This window comes from Heptranchias perlo, unplaced genomic scaffold, assembly GCF_035084215.1.
Source record: "Heptranchias perlo isolate sHepPer1 unplaced genomic scaffold, sHepPer1.hap1 HAP1_SCAFFOLD_358, whole genome shotgun sequence".
NCBI classification, from domain to species: Eukaryota; Metazoa; Chordata; class Chondrichthyes; order Hexanchiformes; family Hexanchidae; genus Heptranchias; species Heptranchias perlo.
Window position 1 is genome coordinate 208,018 of NW_027139370.1, and position 17,776 is coordinate 225,793.

At 50.5% G+C, this 17,776-nt stretch overlaps 1 protein-coding gene across 2 annotated transcripts; it reads right to left on the reverse strand.

The window, feature by feature from the left end:
* Nucleotides 1-324: 324 nt before the first annotated feature.
* LOC137311563 (zinc-binding protein A33-like) lies at nucleotides 325-16,785 on the reverse strand. Of its 2 annotated transcripts, XM_067978693.1 has the most exons (6): nucleotides 16,229-16,706; nucleotides 9,737-9,832; nucleotides 9,423-9,656; nucleotides 3,538-3,560; nucleotides 3,240-3,445; nucleotides 328-1,528 (listed from the first exon to the last, which is right to left on the reverse strand). In XM_067978693.1, exons 1-6 carry the CDS (start codon nucleotides 16,682-16,684, stop codon nucleotides 984-986), a joined length of 1,560 nt encoding a protein of 519 aa, XP_067834794.1. In that variant the 5' UTR covers nucleotides 16,685-16,706; the 3' UTR covers nucleotides 328-983. The 2 variants fall into 2 exon arrangements, with proteins under 2 accessions (XP_067834795.1, XP_067834794.1); XM_067978694.1 differs by lacking the exon at nucleotides 9,737-9,832 and having other exon boundaries at nucleotides 325-1,528; nucleotides 16,229-16,785.
* Between the last annotated feature and the right edge of the window lie 991 nt (nucleotides 16,786-17,776).

Below are 17,776 nucleotides of genomic sequence, written 5' to 3' on the forward strand. Positions count from 1 at the left end.
TGGCTGAGCGACATCTTTAACCATGACTTCCATTCGATGCCACTTTGTCCTCCTGAGAAACGGGTGAGAGTCTCGAAAGTCCTGAATGTTTCTCAAGGGATGGGAATGTGCCACGTTCGGAGATTTCCCAGTGGCTGCTCGACCATGTAAACTGGGCATTGCCATCCTTCGAGGGATTGGTTCCTCAAAGGAGTTTTGCCCCCTGCAGTGCTTTTGATGCACTGTTATTTTCCCTTTACCTCTTCTGCACTTTTTTCTGTAATCAATATTCATAAGTGGGAATTAATTTACTGGGAATGGAAACACATCAATGATGCCAGGCTGCCTCTGTCTAAATACAGTACATCAGGACCTTGACCGACCAGTTCAGCCCCTGCTCCTGTGATGGGTTCACTCTGCACCTTTTCTGTTCCTTTTGAAACTCTTTATTTGTTGTGAAAGTCTTTGTGTGATTACAGTACAGCTTCCACATATTGTGATACATTACTCCCAATATACAATGAGAGTCTGACAGCCTCTCTGGAATTCCAGTCTCTTATCCGTGGGAAAGCCTGCGGTAGAAGGCCACATCCGAGGACAACTGGGGACAGAGCCCGGCAATCGGGAAAGATCAGGGGTTGAAGGAAGGGAAAGTTGGACTGGCAATCGGGAGGGAGAGACGGAGAGATCGCAGGTTGAAAGGGGGTGGGATCGGGAGGGAGGGATTGGGGGGAAGGGATCGGGAGGGAGGAGGGATCGTGGGTTTGAAGTGGAGGAGGGGGTCGTACCGGTAATAATGAGATGTCTCACCTCTCGAGAGCGGGACACAGACTCACCACGCAACCCGCCGCTGTAAAAATGGCGGCCGGCGTGTATGCAGCGGGTTCGGGTCGCGTTTTGCAATCTGACATTTTTAACCCCCCCACCCCGGCCCTCCCCCGCCCATCGTGGGGGTTTAATATTGCCCCCATTCTCTCTGTACTCTGACTCATCAGTTTAGGAAGCTACAGTTTGAAATGACGCAGTTTGAGGGGAGCAGTATTTTTACCCTCATCGTGCAATCCCGGATAGAAATAAGGAAAGAGTTTCTCAGTGAATGTGTGAGTGAAAGTGTAGAGATTGGACATATCATCAGCATTGTAAAATGACACCTGTCCTCCCTCATAGTCCAGGTAAACTCCGATGGTCCTGAGTTTCACACTCAGGGTCAGTGGGACAAATGGGCTTTCAAGAGCTTCATATTCATTCCCATTATCCAGCCACACAGTCCAGTATCCACTTTTTGGCCCCAGTGATATCGTTCCCTTCCTGTTAACTGACTCTCTGGCCACACCCACGGCCCACTGAGTCTTGTCCCCGACCTCCACCTCACAGTAATGTTTCCCTGATGTGAATCCCTGTGATCCCAGGACAGAAGGACACAAATTGAATCTCTCCGGATTATCAGGAAGCTGTAATTCTCCGTCACCGAGTCTCACACTGGTCCAGTCCTCAGACAGGATGAGCCAACGATTAGCTGTGTTTGGGTCCAGGGTCAGTGAGGCTGGGACTGGGGAAATAAAAATGACATCATGTTAAATATTTTAGACAGAGGAAGGTGGACGGACACAGGTTAATATCTGATATCTGGAAAACTGGGCTCGGCCCCCAGTCTATAATTTCTGTATCAGTAAATAGTGCAGACTGGGTACAGTGTACAGTTCGATATATTCCTGGACTCCAGTGTGTTCAGTGAACAGATATTACAGACTGGGTACAGTGCACAGTTCGATATATTCCTGGACTCCAGTGTGTTCAGTGAACAGATATTACAGACTGGGTACAGTGTACAGTTCGATATATTCCTGGACTCCAGTGTGCACAGTGAACAGATATTACAGACCAGGCAGAGGAAATCAGTCAGCCAGTGGTCTCAGTCTGATCACTGTCCAGTGAACCCTGGGTCAGGGGGGTCTCAGTCTGATCACTGTCCAGTGAACCCTGGGTCAGGGGGGTCTCAGTCTGATCACTGTCCAGTGAAACCTGGGTCAGAGGGGTCTCAGTCTGATCACTGTCCAGTGAACCCTGGGTCAGGGGGGTCTCAGTCTGATCACTGTCCAGTGAACCCTGGGTCAGAGGGGTCTCAGTCTGACCACTGTCCAGTGAACCCTGGGTCAGGGGGGTCTCAGTCTGATCACTGTCCAGTGGACCCTGGGTCAGAGGGGTCTCAGTCTGATCACTGTCCAGTGAACCCTGGGTCAGGGGGGTCTCAGTCTGATCACCGTCCAGTGAACCCTGGGTCAGGGGGGTCTCAGTCTGATCACTGTCCAGTGAACCCTGGGTCAGAGGGGTCTCAGTCTGACCACTGTCCAGTGAACCCTGGGTCAGGGGGGTCTCAGTCTGATCACTGTCCAGTGAACCCTGGGTCAGAGGGGTCTCAGTCTGACCACTGTCCAGTGAACCCTGGGTCAGAGGGGTCTCAGTCTGACCACTGTCCAGTGAACCCTGGGTCAGGGGGGTCTCAGTCTGATCACTGTCCAGTGAACCCTGGGTCAGAGGGGTCTCAGTCTGATCACTGTCCAGTGAACCCTGGGTCAGAGGGGTCTCAGTCTGACCACTGTCCAGTGAACCCTGGGTCAGGGGGGTCTCAGTCTGATCACTGTCCAGTGAACCCTGGGTCAGAGGGGTCTCAGTCTGACCACTGTCCAGTGAACCCTGCGTCAGAGGGGTCTCAGTCTGATCACTGTCCAGTGAACCCTGGGTCAGAGGGGTCTTAGTCTGACCACTGTCCAGTGAACCCTGGGTCAGGGGGGTCTCAGTCTGATCACTGTCCAGTGAACCCTGGGTCAGAGGGGTCTCAGTCTGATCACTGTCCGCTGAACCCTGGGTCAGGGGGGGTCTCAGTCTGATCACTGTCCAGTGAACCCTGGGTCAGGGGGGTCTCAGTCTGATCACTGTCCAGTGAACCCTGGGTCAGGGGGGTCTCAGTCTGATCACTGTCCAGTGAACCCTGGGTCAGGGGGGTCTCAGTCTGATCACTGTCCAGTGAACCCTACTGGAAAGTGCGAGTGTCTGGATTCAAATGAGAAAATGTTCTGATTCTGTCTCTACTTGAATCGCTCAATCTGAGGTCACACAAAAAGAACGGCCCCTTGAGTGAGGTACCAGAGACTGCTGCCCCAGTGATCGGTACACAACAACAGTCAGTACATTCAGGAGAGGGAGAAGAGAGCAGGAAACTCTACAGAAAGTTCACCCAAACCTGTGGAGTCGTTTCATACCTGGAGAGATGATCTGTTTCATTTCCTTCCACACTGCGTAGAGTAAAGGGCCTCGAAACACAGTGTATTTCAAACTTGCAGATACCAGTATCTCTTCATCTTCACCTTCCTCTGATGATCTCTCTTCATCTTCACCTTCCTCTGACGATCTCTCTTGATCTTCCCCTCTCTCTGCACCTTCTCCTCCCTCCCCTTTGTCCAGGTACCTGTTTGAATGGGATTGATTCACTCACTCACTGCTGGATACAATCTGTGATCACAGTGTAAGACCGAGTCTGGGTTTGGATTGGGTACTCACCTTTCTCCCAATCTTTTCAGTTCCTGCAGGACAGAGAATCAGAAACATTTTAATAAATATACCGTACTCTTTAGATTGTACATTTTAATAAATATACCGTATTATTTGGATCGTACATTTTAATCATAGAATCGTTACAGCACAGAAGGAAGCCATTCGGCCCATCGAGCCCGTGCCGGCTCTTTGTAAGAACAATCCAGTTAGTCCCATTCCCCCCACTCTTTCCCCATAGCCCTGCAACTTTTTTCCCCTTCAAGTATTTATCCAATTCCTTTTCGAAAGCCCACGATTGAATCTGCTTCCACCAACCTTTCAGGCAGCGCATTCCAAATCATAACTATTCGCTGTGTAAAAACATTTTTCCTCATGTCGCCTTTAGTTCATTTGCCAATCACGAAATCTGTGTCCTCTGGTTCTTGGCCCTTCCACCAATGGGAACAGTTTCTCTTTATTTACTTTATCAAAATCCTTCATGATTTTGAACACCTCCATCAAATCTCCTCTCAACCTTCTCTGCTCTCAGGAGAACAATCCCAACTTCTCCAGTCGATCCAGGTCCCTCATCCCTGGAACCATTGTCGTAAATCTTTTCTGTTCCCTCTCTAAGGCCTCACATCCTTCCGAAAGTGCGGTTCCCAGAATTGGACACAATACTCCAGTTGTGGCTGAAGCAGTGTTTTGTAAAGGTTCAACATGACCTCCTTACTTTTGTACTCTCTGCCTCTATTTATAAAGCCCAGGATCCTGCATGCTTTTTTCACCGCTTTCTCAACCTGTCCTGCCACCTTCAAAGATTTGGGCACATATAACCCCAGGTCTCTCTGTTCCTGCACCCCCTTTAGAATTGTACCATTTAGTTCATATTGCCTCTCCTCGTTCTTCCTGCCAAAATGTATCACTTCACACTTCTCTGTGTTAAATTTCATCTGACATGTGTCCGCCCATTCCACCAGCCTGTCAATGTTCTCTTGAAGTCGATCACTATCCTCCTCACTGTTTATTACACTTCCAAGTTTTATGTCATCTGCAAATTTTGAAATTGTGCCCTGTACACCCAAGTCTAAGTATATATCAAAAAAAGCAATGGTCCTTGTACTGACCCCTGGGGAACACCACTGCACACCTTCATCCAGTCCGAAAAATAACCGGTCACCACTACTCTCTGTTTCCCGTCACTTTACAATTTCCTATCCATGCTGTTACTGCCCCTTTTATTCCATGGGCTTCAATTTTGCTGACAAGCCTATTATGTGGCACTTTATCAAACGCCTTTTGAAAGTCCATATATACACCAACCTTCTCTGTTACCTCATTAAAAAACTCAATCAAGTTAGTTAAACACGATTTGCCTTTAACAAATCCGTACTGGCTTTCCTTTATTAATCCACACTTGTCCAAGTAACTATTAATTTTGTCCCAGATTATGGTTTCTAAAAGCTTCCCCACCACCAAGGTTAAACTGACTGGCCTGTAGTTGTCGGGTTTATCCTTACACCCTTTTTTGAACAAGGGTGTAACATTTGCAATTCTCCAGTCCTCTGGCACCATCCCCATATCTCCGGATGTTTGGAAGATTTTGGCCAGTACCTCCGCAATTTCCACCCTTACTTCCCTCAGCAACCCAGGATGCATCCCATCCGGACCGGGTAACTCATCGACTTTAAGTACTTTCTCATGTGTCCTCTCTCAATTTATAGCCCATCCAGTATCTCAACTACTTCCTCTTTTACTGTGACTTTGGCAGCATCTTCTTCCTTGGTAAAGACAGATGCAAGTATTCATTTAGTACCTCAGCCATGCCCTCTGCCTCCATGTGTAGCTCTCCTTTTTGGTCCCGAATTGGCCCCACCACTCCTTTTTCCACCCATTTCCCAATATATGCCTAGAGGAAACTTTTGGATTCCCTTTTATGTTGGCCGTCAGTCTATTCTCATACTCTCTCTTTGCCCCTCTTATTTCCTTTTGACTTCTCCTCTGTACTTTCTATATTCAGCCTGGTTCTCACTTGTATTATCAACCTGACATCTGTCAGACACCCCTTTTCTGCTTCATCTTACTCTCTATCTCTTTCGTCATCCAGGGAGCTCTGACTTTAGTTGCCCTAACTTTCCCCCTCGTGGGAATGTACCTCGACTGTACCCGAACCATCTCCTCTTTAAAGGCCACCCATTGTTCGATTACAGTTTTGCCTGACAATCTTTGATTCCAATTTACCCAGACCAGATCCGTTCTCAACCCACTGAAATTGGCCCTCCTCCAATTAAGTATTTTTACTCCAGTTTGCTCCTTGTCCTTTTCCATAACGAATCTAAACCTTATAATATTGTGATCACTGTTCCCTAAATGTTCCCCCACTCACACTTGCTCCACTTGACCCACCTCATTCTCCAGAACCAGATCCAGCAATGCCTCCTTCCTCTTTGGGCCGGAAACATACTGAGCAAGAAAGTTCTCCTGAACACACTTCAGAAATTCCTCCCCCTCTTTGCCCTTTACACTATTACAATCCCAGTCTATATTGGGATAGTTGAAGTCCCCTATTATCACGACTCTACAGTTCTTGAACCTCTCTGTAATTTCCCTGCAAATTTGCTCCTCTATACCCATCCTACTATTTGGTGGCCGATCGAATACACCCAGTAGTGCACTGGCACCTCTATTGTTTCTTAACTCTATCTAACCAAATAGAGTCTGTCCTTGGCCCCACAGGGACATCCTCTCTCTCCAGCACTGCAATATTCCCCTTCATCAACACTGCCACCAACACCACTATTTTCTTTCCTTCCCGATGTATAATCAGTGGTTTTAGTGAAATGTGATGTGATCTGGGGAGTTTTCACTGACGGGCTCCAGTGATGTGACACCGTGTCCGTTACCCCCTGGAATACACTGGACAGGGTCTCCTCTGCTGCTGAAGACTTTGAAGGTTCACTGAGCCTTTCCTTTTATTTCTGGTCTATATTTTCCCAGTAACTCAGAGCTTGTCTCTGGTCTGTGCGGCCCTGAGCTGGGGACAGTGGTGTTACACCTAACCTCAGTATCCCTTCGATAGGGAGACAACAGCCTATGTACCAGCTCCTGGACACTTCCAGGCAGCTCTGGGGAAACATGCAGCTGTGGAGACATCAGACCAGAACAGGAATAGGCTCATTGTGATGCCCACACAGTTAAATAGCCTCCTGTTGCTCACTGTTTGTGCAATAGATGTGCAGCAGCCACAGAAATATACCCCAGCCGATCGCTGTTCCCAGGGCTAGTACCCATGAGACTGTACCCCAACATGTCTCTGTTCCCAGGGCTCGTACCCATGGGACTGTACCCCAACATGAATCTGTTCACAGGGCTAGTACCCATGGGACTGTACCCCAACATGTCTCTGTTCCCAGGGCTAGTACCCATGGGACTGTACCCCAACATGTCTCTGTTCCCAGGGCTAGTACCCATGGGACTGTACCCCAACATGTCTCTGTTCCCAGGGCTCGTACCCATGGGACTGGACCCCAACATGAATCTGTTCTCAGGACAGAAGCAAAGTGAAGCAAACTATAGGGCCTAAACTCTCAAAACCTGAATGAAGAATCCTCAGTAACCTGTGGGAGATATTCAGATGGTGAGTTCATCGGATATTTACAGGTGAGGGAAGCCATTTGGCCCATCAATTCCTCCATCTCGAACGACTAAAGGTGCCCCCCTACATTGCATCATCTAATTGGTTCCTGTCCTAACGCTGCCCATTTGCTCATTACTGTTGTGTGAGAGGAACTTCCTGATATCAGTCCCGAAATTACATTTACACGTTTGACCCTGTGTCCCCTTGGCCGACTCCAACAATTAAAGTATGATTTTGATTTACCATTTCCATACTGTTTACTATCCCTTATACCGCGATATAATCACCTCTCGGACACCTCGGGGATTATTTAGACTTTGGGCGATAATGTAGCACGGACGATATTGGTTCGGTCTCTCGTTAAACACCTCTCCCCATTTTTATTTCTATTGACTTCAAATCTGGAGAGATGTTTAATAGGTGACTGAGCTGATATCGGTCCTTTTACACTGTCGCCCAGTGTCAAAATTACACCACTCCTTTCCAGAGTGAAGTGTTCAAGTCTCTCCAGTCTGTCCCAATAACTGAGACCCTTGATACCAGGCCTCACTGCTCTCCTCTGCCCTGCCTTACTTCTCGGTGACCAGACCTAGGCACAGTATTATATCGAATTACATAGAATCTACACCACAGAAACAGGCCATTCGGCCCAACTGCTCCATGCCAGTGTTTATGCTCCACACAAGCCTCCTCCCACCCCTCTTCATCTAACCCTATCAACATATCCTTCTACTCCTTTCTCCCTCATGTGTTTATCCAGCTTCCCCTTGATTGTATCTGTGCGACTCACCTCAACCACTCCATGTGGTCGCGAGTTCCACATTCTAACCACTCTCTGGGGAGATAAGTTTCTCCTGAAATAGTGACTATATTACACTTATGGCCCGTAGTTTTGGACACCCCCACAAGTGGATACATATTCTCTATGTCTACCCTATTAAACAATTTCATAATTTTTAAGTTCTCAGCCTTCTCTTTTCGCCGAATCCCCCACCATCAACATCCTGGGGGTCACCATTGACCAGAAACTTAACTGGACCAGCCACATAAATACTGTGGCTACAAGAGCAGGTCAGAGGCTGGGTATTCTGCGGCCAGTGACTCACCACCCTAAACATTCAGTCCCTTCACCACCAGCGCACAGTGGCTGCAGTGTGTACCATCCACAGGATGCACTGCAGCAACTCGACAGCACCTCCCAAACCCGTGACCTCTACCACCGAGAAGGACAAGGGCAGCAGGCACATGGGAACAACACCACCTGCGCGTTCCCCTCCAAGTCACACACCATCCCGACTTGGAAATATATCGCCGTTCCTTCATCGTCGCTGGGTCAAAATCCTGAAACTCCCTTCCTAACAGCACTGTGGGAGAACCTTCACCACACGGACTGCAGCGGTTCAATAAGGCGGCTCACCACCACCTTCTCAAGGGCAATTAGGGATGGGCAATAAATGCTGGCCTCGCCAGCGACACCCACATCCCATGAACAAATAAAAAAAATGAGCCCAGCCTGTTCAATGTTTCCTGATAGTTATAATCTCTCAGTTCTGTTATCGTCCTTGTGATTCTTTTTTGTACCTTCTCCAGTCCCTCTATATCTTGTTTATGGAGACCACAACTGTTCACAGTAGTCTAATTGTGATCTAACCAAGGTTTGATACAGGTCTAACATAACCTCTCTGCTTTTGAATTCTATCCCTCTATTCAAAGTGGGGTCTGATCAGAGTAACTGCACAGTGTGATCACAACTTTCTCTGACCTGTATGTACGAGTCAGCCCATTGACTGCAAATGAAAATTGGGTGCAATGTAAAACAGGCTGTCGATTCGTTATCGCCTGTTTTGCACGACCGTCTTTGGCGAATTTATACCCTTCTGTGTCTCGACCCGCTGCCAACGACCTTCTGCTCTACGACTTGTCTCGGCTGAATCTGCTTTCCTCCCTCCACCTATCTACTTTGAATGATTTCCGATTGCTGCCTCAATGTTCCTCACAAGTCTCTTTACCCCTCCTTGGTCTAGATGCAGCCCATTTCTTCTGTAACAGTCCTTTTTTGGACATTGTCATCTGGTTCCAGTTATACAGGAAGATACTGTTATACCTGACAGGTTCAGACAGTCTCCTCCACAGTCAGAGCTCAAACTGGACTGATACCTGTTTGTCCTCAGTTATACTGCACGTTGTACAATGTTGTGATGTGGTTTGAGCCCTATTATAATGTGCTGTTTACACTTACACCAACAGGTTGGGGATTGGTTTATAAAAGGATCACCTTGAGAAAAGAGATACTGTCTTGCTGCTCGATGTCTGCACAAAGGTTCAATATGTTCTCCTCAAGTGATCTCAGTTCCTCCTCAATTCTTTTCAAGTTCTTCTCCATTGGGCGCAGATCTTCCTCCTTTTGCCTCCTCAGCTCTTCCATTAAATGTTTCTCTTTGTCTTCAAGATATTGATGAATTTTGGCAAATTGTGCAGCGATGTCTTGCTCCAGGGATCCTGTGAGCTCCTAAGATGGTGAGAGAGATTATTTAAGCTGCAGGTTGTTAAAGGGCCGCAGTGTTTAAAGGTGACGTAAGTAGGACTTACATTCAGTTCTGAAATCTTCTCCTCCTGCCACCGTTTTAATTCACTTTTACTTTTCTTTTCATCCTCCATGGAATCCAAGGACAATTTCAGCTGGTCCTAAAAATGGAATCAGATCTCATCATAATCCATTTCAATGTCAGCCATTGTATTCCAAAACAGTGGGGTCGGACGTTCAGGGAATATTACATGTGTTACTAGTGTGTACCCCTTTCTTTACAAGAGGCAGAGTGAAAAGTACCCAATCAAACCAGGCACAGCTTCAAACCAACAACTGGTTTATGTTATATTAAATATATGAAAGGGTTTGATAGGGTAGACGGAGAGAAAATGTTTCCACTTGTGGGGGAGACCAGAACTAGGGGCCATAAATATAAGATAGTCAGTAATTAATCTGATAAGGAATTCAGAACAAGCTTCTTTCCCCAGAGAGTAGCTAGAATGTGGAACTCACTACCACAAGGAGTAGTTGAGGCGAATAGTACAGAGACGTTTAAGGGGAAGCGAGATAATCACATGAGGTGAAAGGGACACAAGGATGTGCTGATAAAGTTAGAAGAGGGGTGGGAAGAGGCTTGTGTGGAGCATAAATGCCGGCATGGACCTGTTGGGCCGAATGGCCTGTTTCTCTGCTGCATATTGTATGTAATTCCATGCAAGTCTATACGGCTTTCACACTGAAAACAATCAGATCCCTCACTCCCCAGTTATTAAATACAATAAAGATACAACACTCATCAAACCTTCTCTCGCTAAGCTTTCCAAATGAGCTGGTCCAGACTTTGAATTTGTGGACAGCTTCTCACTGCTGATGTGAGAACACAGCTCACTCTCCCTGTCTGGGAGAGAGAGAGAGAGAGAGACTTATTTGTCACCTGCCGTAAGTCTATGAGATGGAGAATTCCTCCCACTGAACTGTCAATCAATGTTATGACCCCTGCCGTGGAACACCTACCCACTGATGAGGCAACAGCAGAGCGTTTATGTGTCGGTTTCAGCTAAGCCCCCTGCTGGGACAATGGAATGGGAGGATACCTGGATCCTCAGGTATTGCACAGACTGATCTTCACACAATGGCTCGTCATGTTTGACATTGTACACATTGACCCTCCCATTGTTCATTCACATTTTAAGTCACTGTGGTTGAGAATAATTCAAGGCTACTGGCTCATTGTAAACAAAATCATTGTGTGTGCAACCTTGGGAGTTCGTCCCTTATAAACTGAATCTAACATTGCAGAAATATTATATGTTAAAAAATCAGCGCAAACAACACTGGGACAAACCAAGTTCCTACAATGACATTTGTATTTTCAACAGACCAACCAGACCGAAAGTTACCTGAACAGTAATTCTCCAACATCCAACCCCCTGTCTTAGTTCACCGAGGGAGTTTTACCCTCTCCAGACCCAGAACAGAGACAATATACCCCATCCAACTCCCCACCCTCTCACACAGACACTGTACCCCATCCAACTCCCCACCCTCTCACACAGACACTGTACCCCATCCAACTCCCCACCCTCTCACACAGACACTGTACCCCATCCCACTCCCCACCCTCTCACACAGACACTGTACCCCATCCAACTCCCCACCCTCTCACACAGACACTGTACCCCATCCAACTCCCCACCCTCTCACACAGACACTGTACCCCATCCAACTCCCCACCCTCTCACACAGACACTGTACCCCATCCAACTCCCCACCCTCTCACACACAGACACTGTACCCCATCCAACTCCCCACCCTCTCACACAGACACTGTACCCCATCCAACTCCCCACCCTCTCACACAGACACTGTACCCCATCCAACTCCCCGTCCTTTCACACAGACACTGTACCCCATCCAACTCCCCACCCTCTCACACAGACACTGTACCCCATCCAACTCCCCACCCTCTCACACACACACTGTACCCCATCCAACTCCCCACCCTCTCACACAGACACTGTACCCCATCCAACTCCCCACCCCCTCACACAGACACTGTACCCCATCCAACTCCCCACCCTCTCACACACAGACACTGTACCCCATCCAACTCCCCACCCTCTCACACAGACACTGTACCCCATCCAACTCCCCACCCTCTCACACAGACACTGTACCCTATCCAACTCCCCACCCTCTCACACAGACACTGTACCCCATCCAACTCCCCACCCTCTCACACAGACACTGTACCCCATCCAACTCCCCACCCTCTCACACACAGACACTGTACCCCATCCAACTCCCCACCCTTTCACACAGACACTGTACCCCATCCAACTCCCCACCCTCTCACACAGACACTGTACCCCATCCAACTCCCCACCCTCTCACACACAGACACTGTACCCCATCCAACTCCCCACCCTTTCACACAGACACTGTACCCCATCCAACTCCCCACCCTCTCACACACAGACACTGTCCCCCATCCAACTCCCCACCCTCTCACACAGACACTGTACCCCATCCAACTCCCCACCCTCTCACACAGACACTGTACCCCATCCAACTCCCCACCCTCACACACAGACACTGTACCCCATCCAACTCCCCACCCTCTCACACAGACACTGTACCCCATCCAACTCCCCACCCCCTCACACAGACACTGTACCCCATCCAACTCCCCACCCTCTCACACACACACTGTACCCCATCCAACTCCCCACCCTCTCACACAGACACTGGACCCCATCCAACTCCCCACCCTCTCACACAGATACTGTACCCCATCCAACTCCCCACCCTCACACAGACACTGTACCCCATCCAACTCCCCACCCTCTCACACAGACACTGTACCCCATCCAACTCCCCACCCTCTCACACAGACACTGTACCCCATCCAACTCCCCACCCTCTCACACAGACACTGTACCCCATCCAACTCCCCACCCTCTCACACAGACACTGTACCCCATCCAACTCCCCACCCTCTCACACACACACTGTACCCCATCCAACTCCCCACCCTCTCACACAGACACTGTACCCCATCCAACTCCCCACCCTCTCACACACACACACTGTACCCCATCCAACTCCCCACCCTCTCACACAGACACTGTACCCCATCCAACTCCCCACCCTCTCACACACAGACACTGTACCCCATCCAACTCCCCACCCTCTCACACACACACTGTACCCCATCCAACTCCCCACCCTCTCACACAGACACTGTACCCCATCCAACTCCCCACCCTCTCACACACAGACACTGTACCCCATCCAACTCCCCACCCTCTCACACACACACACTGTACCCCATCCAACTCCCCACCCTCTCACACAGACACTGTACCCCATCCAACTCCCCACCCTCTCACACAGATACTGTACCCCATCCAACTCCCCACCCTCTCACACAGACACTGTACCCCATCCAACTCCCCACCCTCACACACAGACACTGTACCCCATCCAACTCCCCACCCTCTCACACAGACACTGTACCCCATCCAACTCCCCATCCTCTCACACAGACACTGTACCCCATCCAACTCCCCACCCTCTCACACACAGACACTGTACCCCATCCAACTCCCCACCCTCTCACACAGACACTGTACCCCATCCAACTCCCCACCCTCTCACACAGACACTGTACCCCATCCAACTCCCCACCCTTTCACACAGACACTGTACCCCATCCAACTCCCCACCCTCTCACACAGACACTGTACCCCATCCAACTCCCCACCCTCTCACACAGACACTGTACCCTATCCAACTCCCCACCCTCTCACACAGACACTGTACCCCATCCAACTCCCCACCCTCTCACACAGACACTGTACCCCATCCAACTCCCCACCCTCTCACACACAGACACTGTACCCCATCCAACTCCCCACCCTTTCACACAGACACTGTACCCCATCCAACTCCCCACCCTCTCACACAGACACTGTACCCCATCCAACTCCCCACCCTCTCACACACAGACACTGTACCCCATCCAACTCCCCACCCTTTCACACAGACACTGTACCCCATCCAACTCCCCACCCTCTCACACACAGACACTGTCCCCCATCCAACTCCCCACCCTCTCACACAGACACTGTACCCCATCCAACTCCCCACCCTCTCACACAGACACTGTACCCCATCCAACTCCCCACCCTCACACACAGACACTGTACCCCATCCAACTCCCCACCCTCTCACACAGACACTGTACCCCATCCAACTCCCCACCCCCTCACACAGACACTGTACCCCATCCAACTCCCCACCCTCTCACACACACACTGTACCCCATCCAACTCCCCACCCTCTCACACAGACACTGGACCCCATCCAACTCCCCACCCTCTCACACAGATACTGTACCCCATCCAACTCCCCACCCTCACACAGACACTGTACCCCATCCAACTCCCCACCCTCTCACACAGACACTGTACCCCATCCAACTCCCCACCCTCTCACACAGACACTGTACCCCATCCAACTCCCCACCCTCTCACACAGACACTGTACCCCATCCAACTCCCCACCCTCTCACACAGACACTGGACCCCATCCAACTCCCCACCCTCTCACACAGATACTGTACCCCATCCAACTCCCCACCCTCTCACACAGACACTGTACCCCATCCAACTCCCCACCCTCTCACACAGACACTGTACCCCATCCAACTCCCCACCCTCTCACACACACACACTGTACCCCATCCAACTCCCCACCCTCTCACACAGACACTGTACCCCATCCAACTCCCCACCCTCTCACACACAGACACTGTACCCCATCCAACTCCCCACCCTCTCACACACACACTGTACCCCATCCAACTCCCCACCCTCTCACACAGACACTGTACCCCATCCAACTCCCCACCCTCTCACACACAGACACTGTACCCCATCCAACTCCCCACCCTCTCACACACACACACTGTACCCCATCCAACTCCCCACCCTCTCACACAGACACTGTACCCCATCCAACTCCCCACCCTCTCACACACACACACTGTACCCCATCCAACTCCCCACCCTCTCACACAGATACTGTACCCCATCCAACTCCCCACCCTCTCACACAGACACTGTACCCCATCCAACTCCCCACCCTCACACACAGACACTGTACCCCATCCAACTCCCCACCCTCTCACACACACACTGTACCCCATCCAACTCCCCATCCTCTCACACAGACACTGTACCCCATCCAACTCCCCACCCTCTCACACACAGACACTGTACCCCATCCAACTCCCCACCCTCTCACACAGACACTGTACCCCATCCAACTCCCCACCCTCTCACACAGACACTGTACCCCATCCAACTCCCCACCCTTTCACACAGACACTGTACCCCATCCAACTCCCCACCCTCTCACACAGACACTGTACCCCATCCAACTCCCCACCCTCTCACACAGACACTGTACCCCATCCAACTCCCCACCCTCTCACACAGACACTGTACCCCATCCAACTCCCCACCCTCTCACACACACACTGTACCCCATCCAACTCCCCACCCTCTCACACAGACACTGTACCCCATCCAACTCCCCACCCTCTCACACACAGACACTGTACCCCATCCAACTCCCCACCCTCTCACACACACACACTGTACCCCATCCAACTCCCCACCCTCTCACACAGACACTATACCCCATCCAACTCCCCACCCTCTCACACACAGACACTGTACCCCATCCAACTCCCCACCCTCTCACACACAGACACTGTACCCCATCCAACTCCCCACCCTCTCACACACACACTGTACCCCATCCAACTCCCCGTCCTTTCACACAGACACTGGACCCCATCCAACTCCCCACCCTCTCACACACAGACACTGTCCCCCATCCAACTCCCCACCCTCTCACACAGACACTGTACCCCATCCAACTCCCCACCCTCACACACAGACACTGTACCCCATCCAACTCCCCACCCTCTCACACAGACACTGTACCCCATCCAACTCCCCATCCTCTCACACAGACACTGTACCCCATCCAACTCCCCACCCTCTCACACACAGACACTGTACCCCATCCAACTCCCCACCCTCTCACACAGACACTGTACCCCATCCAACTCCCCACCCTCTCACACAGACACTGTACCCCATCCAACTCCCCACCCTCTCACACAGACACTGTACCCCATCCAACTCCCCACCCTCTCACACAGACACTGTACCCCATCCAACCCCCCACCCTTTCACACAGACACTGGACCCCATCCAACTCCCCACCCTCTCACACAGACACTGTACCCCATCCAACTCCCCACCCTCTCACACAGACACTGTACCCCATCCAGCTCCCCACCCTCTCACACAGACACTGTACCCCATCAAACTCCCCACCCTCTCACACAGACACTCTCTCCCCCCGTGGCCCTGCCAAATCTTCCCAACACTCTCCCTATCAGTTCATGCTGGCACTTAACCAATATTACTCTTATTGCGTTTCGTGGAGACGGGTCGCTCACTTAAACCCCTCACCTTGTACTTTTGAACTGCCCTCTGGACCGGCAGGAACCTGTGGTCTGAATGTGCGGGAGAATCTACACAACTGGCACAGATCAGGATCTCATCCTCCTCACAGAACAGCTTCAGTTTCTCATTATGTTCCTCACAGTGAGACCGACCTTTCTCTGGGTTCGGGATCAGCTCTGGGTTCAGGTTCAGGTTCAGGTCTGGGTCTGGGTTGAGGTTCAGCTGCCGAGCTTTCTCGGAGAGATTGGCCAACACCCTGTTACTGCCGTAGTTTCTCCGGGGGAAAACCACCCGACATTCCGGGCAGGACACGGTCTCCCCCTGCTTGTCCCAACACTTCTCGATACAGGATTTACAGAAGTTGTGATCACAGTCCAGCCGCACCGGCTCCACAAACAGAGAGAGGCAGACGGAGCAGGTTAAATCCTCACTCAGGGTTACGATCTGTTTGCTGACGGCCATCTCAGTTCCTGCTCCTTATTCTGTCGCTCACTTTACTTTCAGTTTCATTTCCCTCAGTTTATTGTGAAACTCACTTCACAATCTGTCCTCTGAAAGGGACACTGTCAGCAAACAAAACTGTCTGGCAAATCTTTATTTCTTTGAATGTCAAACGTGCAAAACACAATGGCCCCAAAATTCCTGAGTCTGAGGGGGGAGGGCTGGAATTTGGACTGGGACCCTGTTCCTGCGAGGTCTCTTGTGCTGCACCCCTTCCATGGTGATATCACAAAGACTGGCAGGATCACATCTCCACCCCATCCCCTGCCAAAAATCCCACCAGTTCCACCAGTACTACAGGCCAGGAGAAAGTACACCTGCAGGAAGCGGGCGAACATTTTAAAATCACCCCCATATTCTTTTTTTTTATTCATTCATGGGATGTGGGCGTTGCTGGTGAGGCCGGCATTTATTGCCCATCCCTAATTGCCCTTGAGAAGGGGGTGGTGAGCCGCCTTCTTGAACCGCTGCAGTCCGTGTGGTGAAGGTTCTCCCACAGTGCTGTTACGAAGGGAGTTCCAGGATTTTGACCCAGCGACGATGAAGGAACGGCGATATATTTCCAAGTCGGGATGGTGTGTGACTTGGAGGGGAACGTGCAGGTGGTGTTGTTCCCATGTACCTGCTGCCCTTGTCCTTCTAGGTGGTAGAGGTCGCGGGTTTGAGAGGTGCTGTCGAAGAAACCTTGGCGAGTTGCTGCAGAGCATCCTGTGGATGGTACACACTGCAGCCATGGTGGTGGAGGAAGTTTAAGGTCGTGGATGCCGATCAAGTGGACTGCTTTGTCCTGGACTAAGATGGAGTTGTGAGCCTAATACTGGTCTCTGAAAGGCAATCAGTGGCAGAGACATTAGGAAAGGGCCACAGGTGAATCGCCAGCAATTTTTAACATTAAAATCTTCATCCGAAATGGCCAGCACCCCTCCCCTCCCCAGGGTGGAGAAGTGAGATGCTCCTCCTGCTTTCTGGCCCTCTAAGGGCAGACAACAGCGAGCAATGTGTGACCTTATAATGGTGACCAGCGTCCCAGGATTTGGGATCAGGCAAATAGAG

Bases quoted from the DNA above. Each gene is read 5' to 3' on its own strand.
- LOC137311563 (XM_067978693.1), bottom strand. From the start codon at position 16,684: ATGGCCGTCAGCAAACAGATCGTAACCCTGAGTGAGGATTTAACCTGC. The intron at 9,657-9,736 runs GTAAGTCCTACT...TCACCATCTTAG, and splicing joins AGAAGATTTCAGAACTGAAT to GAGCTCACAGGATCCCTGGA. The intron at 3,561-9,422 runs GTGATCCTTTTA...TCTGTCCTGCAG, and splicing joins ACAGTATCTCTTTTCTCAAG to GAACTGAAAAGATTGGGAGA.